Below are 19,273 nucleotides of genomic sequence, written 5' to 3' on the forward strand. Positions count from 1 at the left end.
TCAGTCATATGAGAAAACAATTAAAATGTAATAGCAAGTTAAGCTTTCATTCTGCTTCTAAAGGGCATGAAAGCACAATAATCGGAGGCATTGGGTTTATTGTCTGCTGCTCACTTTATCAACATAATCGCCAATATGGTAACAGTAACGGGCAAGACGTGTTTAGGGATATAGCAAACATGTTCCGCCAAGAACTGCCAAGAATTGGAAGTTATGATTATAGCTTACTCTGTATGTAAGTCTGTTTATGGGGGTTTCATTCTAAATCTGTTTCTAATGGAAACATATTAGTAAAAAGCTTCCTTGCTTTTCTCCCCCGCCCTCATAACCATCTCTTTTATTAATCAGGTTCTCAGTAAAACATGGATATGTGTTGTGTCCATCCTTATTGGGTCCTTATTGTGGTTGTGCTTTTGTTTTTTTGTGCTGCATGGCTTTGTTCCTCAATGACCTTATCACTGTAGTACTGATGTAATGAGACACAGGCCTGCTGTTAGTTAATGATTAGCCTGAGAACCTCTCTGCAGAGTGAGGCTTTCACCACCCTGCAACACCTCATACTGAAGAGTTTAATCAAACTAACGGTTTTATAGGTACTACACTGCTACCATAATATACTTCTCAAAAATCATATACTTTTATACAAAGTTATGAGCTCAGTAACATTTTTAACATTGATACCACATTGTAATATATGTGAATTAACAGTATTCTCCCAATTAATGATTAATGTGATTAACTAATCAATATATACACTAAATTAAGGGAAATCCAAAAGCATATACACTTAAAGGCCACTTTAATAGGAACACCTGTACCCCTGCACATTCTTACAATTATCCAATCAGAAGAGAGAAATTTCACTGTACTGTTCTTTCTAAGCTTTTCCTTATGGCTGTGAGCTGAAATCATTAAATAAAGCTTGGGAGAACTATGAGCTGTACAGACCTTTATATATGTAGTAGGTGGGATGCTTCCGTCGCCATAACATCACATTTTAGGTTGTACAAAATCTATAAATAATTTAAATAAAGGTTACTTTCTTTTGTTTGTTGTTTGTTTTTGAAAATGTGTAAATAGCAAACATTAAGTCAACCTTCCTCTAATTTGTCCAGTGCACAGAATTTGTTGTTTATTAAGGACAAGTTAGGTTGTACAAGACCCAGACATTTTAATAAAAGAAAAATAATGGCTGTGTATGTAAATGATGAGAACTTTTTTTTAAGTTAGTATGTGCTATAAATAAGGCACCTGGTCTTTAGATAGCTGACTTACTGCATGTGTTATTCTGCTCATTTATATGAATGGTGCCAATAGTTCTGATGTTGACTGTGTATATCTAGGGAATATTTTTACACACTGATAAAAGCAGTCCTAGTGTCTGCTGTTAGACAAGACAGCCTGATAGATTGTGAGCCGATGGGATAATTGGTGGCAGATGGGACTGATTAATCCTGAATAGAGCTCGCATTTGGACAAACATGACACAAGAGACTATGTGCAGTGTGTGTCTGTGTGTGCATGTGTCTGCATGCACATGTCTGTGTGTGTGTATGTTCGTTTCTTTTTTTACATTACATGCATGTTTGTGTATGCATTTTAACCTTTGCATTTTAAGGGTTTAAGCATCCATACATGCCTGCGTGTATGCATTTTAAAAATGTCTGTGTCCTGAAGCAATGTCCTGTGGAATGTCTCCCTCAGTCAGATCAAATTCCATAGCATTTAACACACAAAGGACTCTCTCTGTTTCTCTGTTTCTCTCTCTCTCTCTCTCTCTCTCTCTCTCTCTCTCTCTCTCTCTTGCTCTGATTATAAACAGCTGTGCACTTTTTTCCCCGTCATCAGGACAGAGCATGGTAGGCTAGCTACCCGCTCTTTTAACCACATCAAACACACACACACACACACACACACAGTTGGAATAGTGAATTCATGAGAAACTTTATTTCTTCATTTAAGGCAGTCTCTCTGTGTGTGTGTGTGTGTGTGTGTGAAACAGTAGGAAATAGCTCTGCTTGCGTTTAGTTTGGAGCTGGAGCTGCTCATATTACAACTTACAGTTCTCTCTCTCTCTCTCTCTCTCACACACACACACACACACACACACACTGAAATTAGTTTACACTGTGTGTGTGCTTTGTGTGTGTGTCTCTGCATGCTAGAGTGTGTGTTTTCTTGTTGATAGGTTACCAAAAACTGCTGCTGGTTTCTTTGGGTTGCTATTTGTCTTTGTGTTTAGTTATGTGGACACTGCAGCTTATTGAGGCCAGAAACTCAATAAAACCTCGATGACTACTAAATTGTATGAAATAAAAATTTTAATTAAAATTTTTGCCACTTTAAATGATTCCTAACCTTTTACATATTTTCCTATTATTCACTCAATACAAGGTGACTCACAATCACCTGCTAATGTTAGCTTCCATATAAGAGCTAGCATACACAGAGAAACGTCAACATGAGGAAGTGTCCATTTTACCAAAAGTTGCTGAACAACAGCAAATATTCTAGCAGAATCAGTCCAACAACTGTGAAGTCACAGCAGACTATGCCGTGCTTTTTCAACTGTATGTATTTTCTTTGCTGCAGAATAAACACAAAACCATTTTCCTAACAAGTGAGTTTTTTCAGGCAAGCTCTGGTAATACCAATTTGTGTGTGTGTGTGTGTGTGTGTGTCCATCTCTCTCTCTCTCTCTCTCTCTCTCTCTCTGTATATGTGTGTATCTGTGTGTTCATCTCTCTTTCTCACTGTGTGTGTGTGTCTGTATGCGTCCATCTCTCTCTCGTTCTCTCTCTGTATATGTGTGTATCTGTGTGTTCATCTCTCTTTCTCACTGTGTGTGCATGTGTGTGTCTGTATGCATCCATCTCTCTCTCTGTACGTGTGTAACTGCTTGTGCGCATGTGTCTGTATGCATCCATCTCTCTCGATCTCTCTCTCTGTACATGTGCGTATCTGTGTGTTCATCTCTCTTTCCCACTGTGTGTGTGTGTGTGTGTGTGTGTGTGTGTGGTGTCTGGGAAGTCACAGTCTCAGTATGTATTGGGCAGGATGGTTGAGCATTTAAATTTGTTACTCATTTAAATCCACAGATTTGCTATTTAAATCAAGTCTCAACAGCCATCCACATGTATTTGCATATTAGATGTAAAGTAGGTCAGTATGTCCTTGTCTGACACACAAAAAACACACAAACACAGACAAATTTTAAATGAAATAATATTATTTCTCCCAATTCATCCACTCTTTCTCTGTCTCTTTCTCTTTGTAGACGTATATAGGGTCTATATTAGCAGCAGTGAACCCGTACCAGCAGTTGCCGGAGCTTTACGACGTGTCGGCGGTGGAGAGCTACAGTCGACATCACCTGGGGGAAATCCCGCCTCACATCTACGCCATCGCCAATGAGTGCTACCGCTCGCTCTGGAAACGCAACAACAATCAGTGTGTGCTCATTAGGTACAGTGAGAACACACACGCACATCATACAGAGCATGCACACATGCACCTTATTATGAAACTGTTAACGGGTCAGTTTGTGAGCATGAATTTCTGCCACCAGGGAAGTCTGTATGGTGTGTTTGGCTTCGTGCTGTTTAATAGATTAGGCTTCTCATTACCCAGCAGTTTTAACTGCCTGCCTCTTAACATGTATGCGTGTGTGTGTGTGTGTGTGTGTGTGGTGCAGTATAGTCTCAGGAGAACCACCTACTTTTACAGAAAATGCCATTTGATTTGACATTGCAAACAGCCAGCCACATTTACTTGCCAAAAAAAAAAAAACTCTAGCAATTTTTAAAAACTTTTTTTCAGTCCAGTAAATACACAGTTTCTTACATAACCCCCCTTCACATTTTGTAGAAATTGAAATTGACTTAATTTAATTTTTTTTATAATTTGCACAGTATGTCAATATAATATAGTTATAGAAAACATTTGATCCCCTCTAGAGTAGCTTTGGCAGTATGCTTAGGATCATTGTCCGGTTGGAAGGTGAATGTCCATGCCCGTCTGAAGTCTCTTGCAGATTGGAATAGTTTTTTTTCTAAGAGAGCCCTGTTTTTGGCTCCATCAATCTTGACCTCAGACCAGTTTCCCAGGCTCTACTGATGAAAAGCATCTCCACAGTATGATGCTACCGCCACCATGCTTCACTGTGAAGACATTGTTCTCAGGGTGATTTCCACATGTTTGATGAGTCTCCAGATGAGATTTCATTTTTTTTTTCAAGAATGGCTCTTTTCTCACCACTGTTTCATAGGTAATTATGTAATCATGTGATTTCTGATGGCAATCAGTTGCACCAGAACTAATTTAGGGGTTTCACAACAGTGAGTGTGAATACTTGTGTAGTCACAAGTTTGTATTTTTTTTAATTTATAAATAATTTTTTAATCTGCACTTCAACATGTTGGGCTATTTTGTGTAGATTAATGACCTATAGTATAATCCCAAATAAAAGTTCCAGGTTGTAACACTGGACAATGTGGAAAAGGGGAGTGAATATTTATGCAAGTCACTGTACCTTGCTCCAGGAAGCAGTGTTACCACTGGAAACCGGTATATGGATTTGTGTATGCATTGAAGTGCCAATAGCCAATCAGATTGCAACCTTGAAGATAGTAGCCAGTACAATAGGAATTTGATGCTGGTGGGCGGAACGTCTGAGACTGGGACTAGTGCAGCAGAGTTCATGCGATTTGTCTCAGAGGTCGAACATGGCTAGGATATTTGTATGTTTCTCTGCTATTCTCATCTCTTCTGAGAACCAGAAACAGAGCTCTTTAAACCTGTCAGACCTGTTGGTTTTGAAGAGCTGTCCTGTGTGTGTGTGTGTGTGTGTGTGTGCGTGTTTGTGTGTCACAAACAAATCTGACTCAGTTATCAGACCTATCAGCATTTCCCATTACATTCTGCCTCATATGAATAAGGAAATGCAACGGATTTTTGGTAGCAGTTTAAGTACATCTCTCTTCATGTTTCATCTTCCTGCTGTAGTCTAGCGGAATTTTTTTGTTATTATTGTGAATATTTACTGCTTATGCACCCACTGGTAGCCTTCCCATGCTTCAAACCTTCAAACATTTTGCGGAAATGCCACAGAAGAGTCGGTTCTGGGAATGAAAAACTTCTGACGGCTTAGGGATGGCATTATTTGTTGCCATGACAACTCAAATAATGCAGCAATGTGGAATTGGTCCCCTTTTGCTGATATAATAACCTCCACTATTCTGGGAGGGCTTTCCACTAGATTTTGAATGTTGCTGTGGGGATATAAAAGTATGTCCACATACTTTTGACCATATAGTGTAGAATGCTGCTTGCTGAGATCTATATAGTAAATAGTAAAATAGTAGAAAATAGTAATATTATCACAAATATTAATTTAATAGGGCCTACACTGCTAATGCTACTGATAACAAAATTTTGAGCATTTGCACCCCCAGGGAAATAGTTAAAAGCAATAAAAAGCTTTTATCCCATGTTGTGTTTATGACAATATTAGGGGTGTAATGATATGCAAAATTCACATTTAATACAATATGGTGGTGTTTCGATACTATACATTTTCAATACAGCAAAAATAAGCCTTGGCTGAATATGTTTCCATTTTCAACTCAAAAACTGCACAAAAAGACCTGAAACTAGCCCAAAACCTTTGTGCATTAAATATGGCAGTCCTAAGTCTTTGTGTTGGAAAAAAACATGGTGCACACCCATTGCGACCAGTTTCAAAACTAGCACAGTTTATGCACAAGAACCCTACTGCTGTCACTCTCAAGGGCCGTGTCTGAAGCACAGGTGCTTTATTCAGCACTGTTAGCTAGTGAAAGTCATGCAGCTTTCTGTTGCTCAGATGTGTTTATGAATCCTGCATTCTCCACTTTCTGAATGTGGACTTTCTGATCTCTGTCGTGATTTCTTTAACCCAGCCTTAAAGCAGCAGAGAGAGAGAGAGAGATGAGTGTGTATGCGTGTGTTATTAGCACCAGCTATTATGCTAGCGTATTGGCTCATGTGTGTGTGTGTGTTTTTAAACCCCTATAGCCTATCCTGATTCAAGATAAAGAGGCTTTTTTTCAGAAGAGGGAGTGTGGGCTTGATTAAATTTAAATGTTTATTAAAGCTCATGTACTGTAAGTGGTTTTTCATGATGAATATCCTATTTTATTATGCAGTCTGTTGAATTTATTGTTGGATAAACAGATGTATCAAAAAACGGATGTGATACGCTGAGCGACGCTATACACCAGCCCTACAGCCCACATCTGACGATGTAATGTTTTGCCTAACTATTTGAAATTGGTAGAAATTTAGGATGGTTCTTGGAAAGGTTCTGTGGTTCCCTGATTAAGCCCCAGCACCTTGGAGAAATGGAGAAATGGAAATGGAGTAAGAGAGACTTCAACACATGCCCCAACCAAAGAAAAAAAAACGCACAGTACACAGAGAAACAATGCACACATGGTCCTCATGCTGCATAGACATTAAACACAGATACAGACACACAGTAGACTCAAACCTCTAAAGGTCTGAATAAAGAACTAAAAGGACATATTTCCATATGTTAACTCTTTGTGAATATGAGCTGAGCCACAGCCCTATCCCTGGCTTCAGACCCTTACATAGTGTCAAAGGTTAAATCTCATGGTTGCCTGACAACACTAATTACACAAGTAGGTAAAGGTCAAAGAAGAATTGGTGTGCAGTCTGTGTGTCTGGCTCACATTCAAATAAAGGCTTAAATGTCTAATCTCAGTGTCTAGGAGACCAAAACTAATTTAACTAAAGGAATAGTTTACTGAAGAACAATTTTATACTATATTTTATACTTCCCTCAGATGTGACTGATCAGCAAGGGCATGTCTGACATTTACTTCTTTAGTTCTGTACTGGAGCTAAGATACTTTAGCTAACAAGTAATGCTAAAGCTTGTAATGATGTCCGATTTACCCAAATACATGCTCAAATCTTTCTTTACTTGCTTCAAATGACATTATTATGCTACGTAATAGCATTTTTAAGATAAATGGTTTGGTAAAATAACAGGTATAGTCTGTAATTACACATTTAAGTTTAGAGTGGATGTATATTATCATCTGCGTAACTAGTTTAACTTTTGTGTAACTATTTTAACTAGTTTAACTTTTGCATAACTAGTTTAACTTTTGCGCAACTAGTTTATCTTTTGCATAACTAGTTTATAGAATACAAAAAATCGTCCTTCAAACGTTGGGATATGGGGTATGCTGTAAGATTAGGTAGCTAATTTGTTAGCACTATTCTAATGTTGCGTTTGACTAGAGGACGGAACTCGTACTTCCCGACCTCAGACCAAGAAAAATGGAAGAAAACTCCCCCTCAACTCGAAATCCCTTCTTAGGACTCCTCCACTCCGAGTTCCTCCAAGTTCAGCAAGTGACGTCACAGCATCAACAGTGAACCAAGTAGCAGTTAAAGTACCTTTAAATGAGTTATGCTGTATACAGGTATTTGCTTGTAACATACAGACTTATTCGCTTGTTAAATCTATAACGCTGACTATACAGTTCACTGTTTTGTGGCAGAAAATATACATCGGTCATCACGGTTAGCTGGCTAGCTTGTGGCTAAGATAAGACAAACATGGAGGTGTCCATGTTTTTCCCCAGTTTGTAGCTCAAATGCGCAGAAGATTACGTCGTTCTGAGCATAGGTCATATTTGCCTGCTATGTCAGTTTGGTACGTCAGAAAAAGAATAGAAAACAATCCTTCAGTAGTCTTGTTTATGGCAAAGAATTTGAAAATGATTCATGAAAGCTTCAGTAAATTCGTATTTATTTATTTATATATTTATGTATTTACTTAATATGATCTGCAGTTTTCCTCGATATCTCCAGCTGCATTTGCTGTTTTGGTCATGTTATATTGGGATTTCAATAAAAAACCACCATTAAATAAACATTACATTCTGTTTTTTTTTTTTTTTTGATAACCTGTAAAATAGAGGTATATTTTTTTCACCAATATACCAAGAGGATGCAAACTTTTGAGCTCAACTTTATATATTTATAGAAAACATGTTGAGTGAGACACTTCCATTACATGAACCATTACTGTAAGTGTGTGACTACACAGGAATCAACAGAACATCAAAGTCAAGTAACGTGCATGTGTGTGTGTGTGTGTGTGTGTGTGTGTGGGACAGTGGGGAGAGTGGTGCAGGTAAGACGGAGAGTACCAAGGTGATTCTGCGGTTCTTGTCTTTAATGAGTCAGCAGAGCCTAGAACTTTCCGCAAGACACACAACATCCCACGTGGAGGAGGCGCTCCTGGAGAGCAGGTACACTCACACACACACACACACACACACACACACCACAATACAAGCAATGCACTTTCATGATTATAGATTCACCCATGAACTAAATCATGTGCTACAATTTTTTTTCTTTCTCCCTCTATATTCTGCTGGCTGTCTGTGTGGGTGTGTGTTTCTTCTTCAGTCCTATAATGGAGGCATTTGGAAATGCTAAGACGGTGTATAATAATAACTCCAGCCGCTTCGGGAAGTTCATCCAGCTTCACTTTAGCCAGCGGGGAAACATTCAGGGAGGAAAGATTGTGGACTGTATCCTGTATTATGCTAAATATGATCCTCCTGAAAGATCAATGCTTCCTCTGCTTCCTCTAATGCAGTGTGTGTGTGCGTGTGTGTGTGTGCACGTGTGAGAAAGAGAGAGAGCGCATACGCTTGACAGATTGCTTTTGTAAGAGCAAAATATTTTCACTGTTAATTTTCCTTGACCATCTTTTCCCATAAAGACTTATTAGAGAAGGTGAGCAAGCATTTAAATGTTTTATTTTGTTTTGTATACTGTGTGTGTATTTTATATATATAAATAATTATATATATATAATTTTGTCTCCTCTCACTCTGTCAGAATCGTGTTGTGCGGCAGAATCCCGGCGAGAGGAACTACCATATATTCTACGCTTTACTGGCAGGAAGCAGTGCAGAACAGAGGGGTCAGTGCGGCTTAAACTCAACACAACACCTCAGTCTTTCTGTCTCTTTTAAACAAATCAATCTTATTCTCTCTCTCTCGCTCTCTCTCTCTCGCTCTCTCTCTCTCTCTCTCTCTCTGTTCAGAGGAGTTTTCTCTGCTGCCCGCTGAGAGTTTTCATTACCTGAATCAGTCTGGCTGTGTGAGGGATCACACCATCAGTGACACACACACATTTCAGGAAGTGCTGGTAAGACACACAAACGAATAATGCAGTTATTCACAAATACAGTTGTAACTAGAGGAGGGAGAAATAGCTCAAATGTCATATCAAATTTTGTTTGTGTTTACGATATGCAGTATGTATCGTAATAGTTTGTTCGGCTGAGAGTTTGCTAACAAAGCAGCAATAAATCAATAAAGCCAATATTTCATTGTTTAATGAAGAAAAGAAATTAAAAACGATTTACAAAAGCAGATTTTAACATCCCCTTGGTGCAGAGAATAATAAAAAGCAGTGATGCTGGACTCAGGTGTATCAGGATATTAATACATTGCATTATTAATATGAAAATTGTCGTCTTCCTAAGCAACGGAAATTGCAAGCAGCCAATACTATAATTTTATTATAAATTTTAATGTTATTTCTATTTATTTACCCACAGTAATGTTTCCTTGTGGCTGATGTTTAAGTTACTTTGGATCCACTTTTGGATCAAAATCAGGCATCTTCATGCAGGGAAGATTTTTTTTTTTAATTAAATATTTTTAAAACATATTTAGCCAAATAAATTAGGAAATGTTCTGAAAATTATTGGTGAAATTATTAAAAGTGAAACTTGCTTAAATAGCCCTAATTACCACACACAGCACTTTATAATTTACTGTAATAACCCCTCCACCCACCACCCACCCACTTTTCTCCCCAATTTGGCCGGTTCCCTCCCACTAGTTAACTCTCTCCATCGTAAGACAGCTACCAGTTAGCGAGGGTGAGGAGTAAACACACACTTCCTCTGAGACATGTGAAGCCATGCTGTGGCACAGGGCAGCGTAACACACTCGGACAAAAGTGCTCTCTGCCCTCTTCTGCATGCGTGAGCTTACAGGTGTCTATGATTGTCTAGCGTCGCTGTGATTGACAGGGGAGTGTGTCTTCCCTTCCACTCTTAGAGCACGGCCAATTTTGCTCACTTGGCTCCTGGCCATAGATGGCTGTGGCATCATCGGGATTCAAAAGAGCGATCTCCCAACAATTTTCTCAACACAGGCTACATTTTTCTCCGGATGATAGGGCTACCACTTTTCTGCTGTGCCACTCAGGAGCCGCCATCACATTATTTTTAATGTGTGTGTGTGTGTGTGTGTGTTTAGAATGCCTTGCGGACCATGCACTTTGGGGAGGAGAGTATCTGTGAGGTTATGAGGCTTTTAGCTGGAATTCTGCACCTTGGGAACATTGAATTCGCCACAGCCGGAGGAGCTCAGGTCTCCTCCAAAGCAGGTTTGCACTTCTCCTGTCTCTCCTATGTAACATTTTTTAAACTCTCTATTCTCTGTTCATTAGAGTCTTTTTAGACCTTGCTAATGAACACCTTCTTGCTCCCGTTTTCTCTCTCTCTTCTTGCTTCATCAGTCTTCTTTGTAAAATCTTAACTCTACAATCCTAATAATAAGAATCTTTTTATTTTTATTTATACTTTCAATCATTATGAATCATTTCATTCAAATCAAATAATAATAATAACATAAGGTATTATTGACATCATAACTTCAAATTCACTAGGCTAAACAAATCTATTTTTAATGAGGATTTAAGAATCATGAGTGTGTGTGTGTGTGTGTGTGTGTGTGTGTTTAGCTCTCAGCAGTGCAGCGGAACTGTTGGGTTTGGACTGCACACAGCTGGCTGAAGTTCTGACACACAGATCCATGATCCTTCGAGGAGAAGAGATCAGCACTCCACTTACTGTAGAACAGGTGACACACACATGCTCATACACACACATACACACATCTACCTGATCACATACATACACATGCTGCATTGTCTTTTCCTATCCACTTACTTGGTGCTTGTGTTTAATTACAAGAGGAACTTTTTCATGAGACTCACTCAAATTATCCTGACGTTTTATTGATATTGATGCTGTGGAATTCGCTGTCCTTGTGTGTGTGTGTGTGTGTGTGTGTGTGTGTGTGTGTGTGTGTGTGTGTGCGTGTGCGCTCTAGGCTGTCGATTCTCGAGACTCTATGGCTATGGCTCTCTACTCTCAGTGCTTCACCTGGATCATCCACAAACTCAACAAGCGTATCCACGGCAACGACAACTTCAAGTCCATTGGCATCCTGGACATTTTTGGCTTTGAGAACTTTGAGGTGCCAATCAACCTTCTGATTTTGCTGTATAGAATGACAGCAAACATAATAATGTATAGAGTGTTTGGAAAATATTATGATGATTATGAAATTTGTATAACTTTCATAACTGGTACAGGGGGTTCAGAGGCAGGAAGCAGACTGATGCATGATGCTGTGTCTTTCTTTCAGGTGAATCGGTTTGAGCAGTTCAACATTAACTACGCCAATGAGAAGCTGCAGGAGTATTTCAATAAGCACATCTTCTCCCTGGAGCAGCTGGAGTACAACAGGTGTGTACACGTGTGCGTGTACGTGTGTGTGTGTGTTTACGTACGATACACAGTTCCTTTATCGGACAAAATACTTACTGTAGCTTTTGTAGATGGTAGTGGGAATAGATGTCTAATGAAAATAATATTCTTTTGTCTTTCACAGGCATAAAAGCACCTTAAATAAATGAACATAAATAACTATGTAATATAAATAAATATGTAACATGCTAATTTGCTAGATATTTTAATGTGCAGCAGCCTATTTGAAGTCAAGTGCCAGCATACATTTGTTTAGAATCTTACAACATGTGTACAGTGAACAATTTTTTAATATGTTGTTCTGTAGTTAGTAAAAATATTTGATCTAATGGTCTTGCCACAACATGGATAGTCTCACTGCACAAAAAACATGACATGACCCCTGAGTTTAGTACATAAAGTGCTTTTCTGTTTTGGATCTGGAGAGGATAGTGTGCTTTATCTGTGACATGATGCTTTCACACTCCGCTTGGGGAATAAGAGCAGTCCCTATCTCCTGCAAACATTGCTCAAATTCCTCCTCATGGTAGGATGATGAAGAAATATGAGGAATTATGAGGGACGTGTGTTTTTGTCTGATATCTCTGCATTGTGTCCACTCTGCTTGTGCCATATTGTTGACATAAATATTGCTGCTACTCGTCGATGCATGAATTTAAAAAGGTCCGTTCATAGCTTTGAGAAATCCAGCCTGACTTCAGGACAACCAGCCAAAATTTCTGGCAAATCCATGTGATCATATGACTGTTTAATTGGAGATTGTCTAGGCGATTAATCAGGCTTTGTTGCCGCCCTCACACTGCCGTGACGGTCAGCGCAGCTGAAATTTAATCAAGCTCAAATTGTACAGTGTGTATTCATCATTACATAATTGAGAGTTCCACGTTTGATATACAAGAACAGCTGGCCAGGTCTACCAGTATTTGTGCCGATGATGAATTAAACATGACACATTTGGAAAAGCAGCAGTGGTCTTCCATATAAGCGTAAAAAAAGTGTTCCCCCTATACACAACTTATAAAAGCCATACAAAAGTGCACCAGAAATGAAAACACTAATTAATAAATTAAACAACTGTAAGTGTACATACCATCTGGCAACTTATTTTAATGCTTGTTTACTTTCACTGCTTTCAGTAGCTATAGCCATATTTTCTTTCTGTTTTTGGAATATAAATTAAAAATTGTGTTAAATTCAGTTAAATTAACTAGCTAATTAATTAACTTTAATACCTACTGTCTCAGCTTTAAGCAATCGACCGTACATTCATACAGTACACTCTGTGGGAATCCTTCAAGCCAAGCTGTTTTACCCATCATGCAACAGCGACAACAGTTCTTACACAAAGCCAAGTGCATGTTTTTATGAAGCTGTTTTCACACACTTCACTGAATATAATTGATGCATGCTTTATTCCAAGACAAGTAACTGTGTGTGTGTGTGTGTGTGTGTGTGTGTCTGGCAAGCTGGTGGCAACAGGTATTTATTGACTGTGTATCTTTAAAAAGACAGACACACTGATTGTAATTTACAATGTAGAAAGAAGGCACTGATTTGATTAACTAGCTGATTGTTTTCATATGTTACTGCACTACGTTGCTTTTGCTAGGTGTAAGAAACTAAAGGCAGAAATGATGCTGGGTTGAAAACTGCGTAAAATGAAAGACTGCCAGACATAAATCACCTAAATTCCGTAGTTGCAAAAGAAATTAATCAGGGGACTCAAGTGCCACTTCACTTAGCTATAAAAATGCACCAATTTAATTCCAGGAGCATTGATGATAATATCATTGGTGATGGACGTAAGGCTGCAGGAATGCTGATGTCACTAGATGGTGGTTGTTTGTTTGATTTGTACATTAGATCAAACTGTAACAGATCTACTGTACAGATCTACTGTTACTGTCTGTAGTGCTGATGATGTAAATGGCAAGGCAGAACATCAGAATATTGACAATACACATATACAGTGCATACAATGCATGTGAGATGGTCGGAGAAATCCCATCAGATGTCGCTGTTACTGAATTCTGGAAACCAGACCAACAAAAATCTGGAAAAACAAGTTAAAAAATATAGAAAAGTTTTGACCAAAACTGGATTTTCTGCTTATGACACACTATGACTAGAAACTATAAATATATTTCACCAAAATGACATGGAACCATTTTATAGCATCATGTTGTGTAAAGAGCCAGTTTAACAGACACGGTGGTAAAAAGTCTGCTAAAGATGACTAATTCCTTGCTAGCTGAGTGTATTTTCCTGGCACAGTGGATGTCACGCATTGATCAGGTTGTTGAATAGCTACATGCCGTATTCAGTTTGTAATCTGATATCGGCTGTCAAAATGTTTATGATGCTCCTGCACTGCAGACAGAATGAAATCTTTACTTTAAATCCAATTTTCCCCCTTTTCACGTAGCAGATTTTAAAAATGTTATACACTTACTTGTGTTGGAGATACAAGCAAAAGAGAAACATATTCCCATTCAGGAAAGAGTGTAGTTTTTAGAACTCTATGGCAGCAAATTTCTCCAGGTGAAGGGATTTCCCAGGCCATAACACATGTACTGTCACGTTATCATAATTTTAATCAAGATATTTTCACTTCTGGGTCAAATCCAAATATACAAGTATTAAAATACTCTGTGTGTGTGTGTGTGTGTGTGTGTGTGTAGGGAAGGACTCATCTGGGATGATGTTAACTGGATGGACAATGGAGAATGTCTGGATCTCATAGAGAAGGTATTCTACATGCACATGCCCTGCTACATATTCAACAGAAAATGATACTGTATGTATGATGATCATCTGTATGTGAGTGTGTTTCATGTTTTTGTATCTATGTGTGTGTGTGTGTGTGTGTGTGTCTGTGTGTTGCACCTCTTCAGAAACTGGGTTTGTTGGCTCTGATGAATGAAGAAAGTCATTTTCCCAAAGCCACTGATGCTACGTTGCTGGAGAAGCTCCACAGCCAACACTCTGTAAGTCTCCTAAAACACACACACGCACACACACACGCACACACACACACACACACACAGGCATTTGTGCTATACAGAGCCAGATGTACAGTGTGGTCAGAACTAATTAGTCAATTCTACTGTGGAATTATGACAGTTCCAGACATATTTGCAGAAATCAAGACAGCCTTTGACATCTGAGGCTATTAATTAGAGTCCGGATCATATTTCCTGTTTGTGGTTGCTGTGTATATTTGTTTAGTCCAGCAGGGGGCAGGAGAGTACTACAGGATTTAATGGCACTATGCAGGCAGCATGGAGACTTTATTCACAGTCTCATCTCAGTTCAGTCTCTCTCTCTCTCTTGCCATGTGCGCTGCTGTAGCTAGTGTTTATAATTAACACTAGTCTAATTTCACTCTTTCCTCTCCATCTTTTTCATCTTCACACTCACAGAAAAACCCTTTCTACACAAAGCCTCGAGTTGCTGTGCACTTCTTTGGAGTGAAGCACTATGCAGGAGAGGTAAGACATCCTAGCCAACACACTGTGTGTATTCAGTACCTGTGCAGTAGTTAACAAGCCCATGTGAGTTTCTGAAATGAGTCAGAATGTGTTCCTTGTGGGGTTGTGAAGAGAGTCATGACCTATGCTCTGGGGTCAGTGTCACTGAACTATTTTGTATGTTATTTTCCTTTCATTATATCCTTTTCCATTTTTAGTTACTTTAGTTGCATGCTTTAAGCATTCAGCTTTGTGTGTGCCTACATACAAGAATGTGTGTGTGTTAAATATTATGATGTCTCTAGGTGGTGTATGACGTGAGAGGGATCCTGGAGAAAAACAGAGATACTTTCAGAGATGACATCCTCAACTTACTCAGGGATAGCAGGTGTGTGTGTGTGTGTGCGTTGGGGGGTATTAATTTTTAGTAGTCGACTAGTCATCTTTTCCATAGTTACAGCAAAAACTTTGCCAAACTGCACTTCAATTAACAGCCATACCCAGAATACATGTTTCCAGCTTCAGTGCTTTTTAGGCTACACTGTTAATGATGAAAATAAATAAATCAATGCAACAAATGTGAGAAATAATACATCTGTGTATCATATTACCCAATTAAACGATGCATTAATTCTTAAAATGCAAATATTTAATGATTTGGTGGCTCATTCATTCTGGAGCTGAGAGTGCGCAGCATGGAAGCTCTTGTCCATCAGCAGAGCATGGATGATGATGTCTGTTGAAGTGTGTGGGAGGTTTTTCAAGGCCGATAATGACCTGGGAATTGAAGCATCATGTTTAGCTCCAGTCTTAGTAGCAGATGTAAAAGAGTCTGGATCAGTCTCTGTCAGCTGGCTCTAAACTTGCAGAATGGGGTTGGATAGTGATGTGCAACCCGTGGCTCCGAATGTGCTCTTTCACACAGCACTGTTCATGATGGAATTCACTCTGCCACAGTGTGAGGGTTTTATTTCAGTTTTATTTAGCTTTAATGGACAAAAATTACTGTGTGAGGAATTCCACTTCATACAAAGTGATAGCAAAATGGTAGTACTCCATTTAAGAAAATCTTTAAATATTTTAAAAAATATTTTGTTCTGACTAACAACATACATTGAGCCTGCTTTCTTCACCATCTACCTCACTGTTTTTTCCACCTCCCTGAATAGTCAACATCCCCCCACGTACTACCATCTCATCTATGGAACCCTAGTCTGTGTGTGTGTGTGTGTGTGTGTGTGTGTTTGGAGGCTCTTGAAGTGTTGCTGTGTTTCTAATTCAGTATGATTCCTTTGCCCTTTATTTATATGTTCTTTGTCCCTCTCCCTCTCCCTCTCTCTCTCTCTCTCTCTCTCTCTCTCTCACTCTCTAGCTTGGATTTTGTGTATGATCTGTTTGAGAGGATGAGTAGCAGGTGTGGGCAGGACATGATGAAAAGCAGCTCACAGCACCGCAGGCCAACAGTCAGCTCCCAGTTTAAGGTGAGCACCTGTAGAATTTATAGACATGGCAGGGAATGCAATTTAAACACTTGGAACACGTTTAAACAAAAACACTTTTAAACATTTCCCCTTTGCAAATAATTATAGTTTTTCATAGCATGATAATCACACAGCACAATATCACAGCTTTCAGAATGTCAGCTAATGAGGATAAGGTTCTTGTGGATGTTATAACTTTAGCAGGTTGTTACGTACTTGTTTGTTCTTTTAAAAAATTAGGCTACTCTCTCTGAAAAGCCCTGGAGCATATTTTATTATTCACATTTCACTTGACACTTTGGTGTTATTATCTAGAGCAGTGTAGCATAATGTTAGCACAATAACTATTTTAGATTTCCATATCATAGTTTATTACTATTCCTGTATACCATCACAACACTAGTCAGGATATACACACAATGTTAGAGGAGCAGGAACTGAGTAGCGTTTCTTCATGTTGACTTAGCATCATGTATCCATTCAGAAACAACACATTATTGCTGTTTTCTGTATGTTAAAGGCTTTCAACAGACTAACTACACACAATACTAACATGGCTAACACAACATTAACATGGCTAACACAATGCTAACATGGCTAACACAATGCTAACATGGCTAACACAACACTAACATGGTTAACACAATGCTAACTTGGCTAGTACTCCATAGTCGCTAATATTGTTGGTAGCATGTTGTACCTTTCTAAAAGCTTTCTGTAAAGCTAGAGAACGTGGTATTGTTAGCATGTTAGCATTTGGTCAACATCAGGGTATATGCCGCATTATTACTGTTATTAAATTGCCCATATGCTTCAGTAGTGCTAAATAAATTAATAAATAAAAACTGCGGGTCAGGTTCTATAGCCAAATAACAAAATCATTTCATATTAAGCTTTTACACTGTGTGTGCGCAATCTCACATTTTTTTTATGTATTCTTCCCCAGAATTCTTTGCACTCCCTGATGTCCACCCTCAGCACCTCCAACCCTTTCTTTGTGCGCTGCATCAAACCCAACAACAACAAGGTATATACACACACACACACAGAAAGAGAGAGAGACAGAGAGAGAGACAGAGAGAGAGAGTGCTAATGTGTTGTTAAGTTATTTTACCAGTTGCAGAGGTGACGGATGGAGAATTGTGGTTTGGGGAATACATTAGTATGAATTACAGTACATTACTGTAGTGACTGGATTTAATCAGTCAGGTTGAGTAAGAGGTTTTAGTTTAGGTTTTAGAGAAATTTAGTTATAAGCAACTGTGTATAAAAAATTTACTTTTACATTTATCTACTCATAGATTTTTTTCTTATATGTTTATATACTTATTTACTTTTAGCATTTGATAGATGCCCTTTTCCAGAGTGACTTACAGAACATGCAGGTCACAGTCTCTCTCTCTCTCTCGCTCTAGTGTTTAATCTCTGATTCACTTTTTCAGGTGCAGTTTTCTGTTTTTCTGTATGTGTGTGTGTCAGAGAGAAAGAGAGACAGTGACACACGCATGTTTTTGAAAGTAAACAGCTGAGCCTCCCTCTGCCCAAATTTTACCCACAATCCTCTCCCTGACACCCTCCCAACATCGTGCACAAATTAGCCCAGCATGGATCTGAGCGCCATGGCAACCAGCAGTGGCTGAAAGAGATCAGAGCTGTGTATTGTGTGAACAGTGTGAGTGTGTGCGCGTGTGTGTGTGTGTGTGTGTGTGTGTGTGTGTGAGAGAGAGAGAGAGAGAGAGAGAGAGAGGAGCAGAACAGTGGTCAGTTAATAACTGACTCTTGTAGGGCTACACACTTGCTTCCAGGCTGAGCCACACGTCTGCAGGATGAGAGGAGATATTCTACATTACGGTATGAGCTTATACAGCACTCGGCTCCGAAAAGATGCAGGCGTGTGTTTGGGGATGATTTTGAAAATGATCTCGGTGGATGCATCATGCAGATGTTTTTATCAGTGGTATGGAAGTGAAGTTGCTTTTGAAGGGTTTCCTTTGTCTGTAGTTTATCTGCCTTTTAGTTTGGAGCCTGAGGTGTTTTTAATAGTTTTTATTAAATATCCTGTAAATCTGCTTGCTGAGAAATATATAACAAGGCGTTTTGTTATCTGCCGGATGTATTGGAATGTTTCCACACCTTAATAGAAAGTGTGTCTGAACTTCTGAGTGTTATTAGCCTAATGAAGTTAATAACAGAAATTTTAAATTAGAGCAGAAGGTAAAGAGTAGATTTGATGAAAGTACCTAATGATGCAGTTGGAAAAGTAACCACTTTAAAGGTGTCAGTGAAAGTACCGACTTGTTGAATTAGTAACTTTATTTCTGTGGATATGAATAAGTGATCTGCATCAGATGCTGTATAGAATGCTAAAGAGTTGTGTCTGTGGTCTGAGTGTGTGCTTGTCTTAAATCTTTCTGTTGAGCATTAGACTTCAGACTAACCTCCACCTCCCCCACCTCACAGACCTCCACCCCCGTCTACGGACTGAGACACACACACACACCCACAGAAACACAGCGAGAGACATCATAGCTGACTGCATTGTGACGTTCGTTGCGTGTATCAGTATGTTAATGACGTTGGTAGTGTGTTTGAGAGAGAGAGTGTGGTTGTGTGTGCTACGTTTGTGTATTCTGTAGTGAATCTCATCAGCGTGAGC

At 38.9% G+C, this 19,273-nt stretch overlaps 1 protein-coding gene across 1 annotated transcript in view; it reads left to right on the top strand.

The window, feature by feature from the left end:
• myo10 (myosin X) overlaps positions 1-19,273 on the top strand; it is a 64,536-nt gene that overhangs the window by 26,474 nt on the left and 18,789 nt on the right. Inside the window, exons 4-19 of the mRNA XM_026941173.3 lie at positions 3,278-3,465; positions 8,196-8,330; positions 8,494-8,618; positions 8,813-8,826; positions 8,932-9,016; positions 9,141-9,244; positions 10,369-10,498; positions 10,856-10,974; positions 11,227-11,373; positions 11,545-11,645; positions 14,348-14,414; positions 14,561-14,653; positions 15,089-15,157; positions 15,442-15,524; positions 16,509-16,617; positions 17,564-17,644. Of these exons, the coding sequence (XP_026796974.3) occupies positions 3,278-3,465; positions 8,196-8,330; positions 8,494-8,618; positions 8,813-8,826; positions 8,932-9,016; positions 9,141-9,244; positions 10,369-10,498; positions 10,856-10,974; positions 11,227-11,373; positions 11,545-11,645; positions 14,348-14,414; positions 14,561-14,653; positions 15,089-15,157; positions 15,442-15,524; positions 16,509-16,617; positions 17,564-17,644 (1,650 nt within the window). The remainder of the gene's footprint in view (positions 1-3,277; positions 3,466-8,195; positions 8,331-8,493; positions 8,619-8,812; positions 8,827-8,931; positions 9,017-9,140; positions 9,245-10,368; positions 10,499-10,855; positions 10,975-11,226; positions 11,374-11,544; positions 11,646-14,347; positions 14,415-14,560; positions 14,654-15,088; positions 15,158-15,441; positions 15,525-16,508; positions 16,618-17,563; positions 17,645-19,273) is intronic.

This window comes from Pangasianodon hypophthalmus, chromosome 21 (genome assembly GCF_027358585.1).
Source record: "Pangasianodon hypophthalmus isolate fPanHyp1 chromosome 21, fPanHyp1.pri, whole genome shotgun sequence".
In the NCBI taxonomy this organism is placed as follows: Eukaryota; Metazoa; Chordata; class Actinopteri; order Siluriformes; family Pangasiidae; genus Pangasianodon; species Pangasianodon hypophthalmus.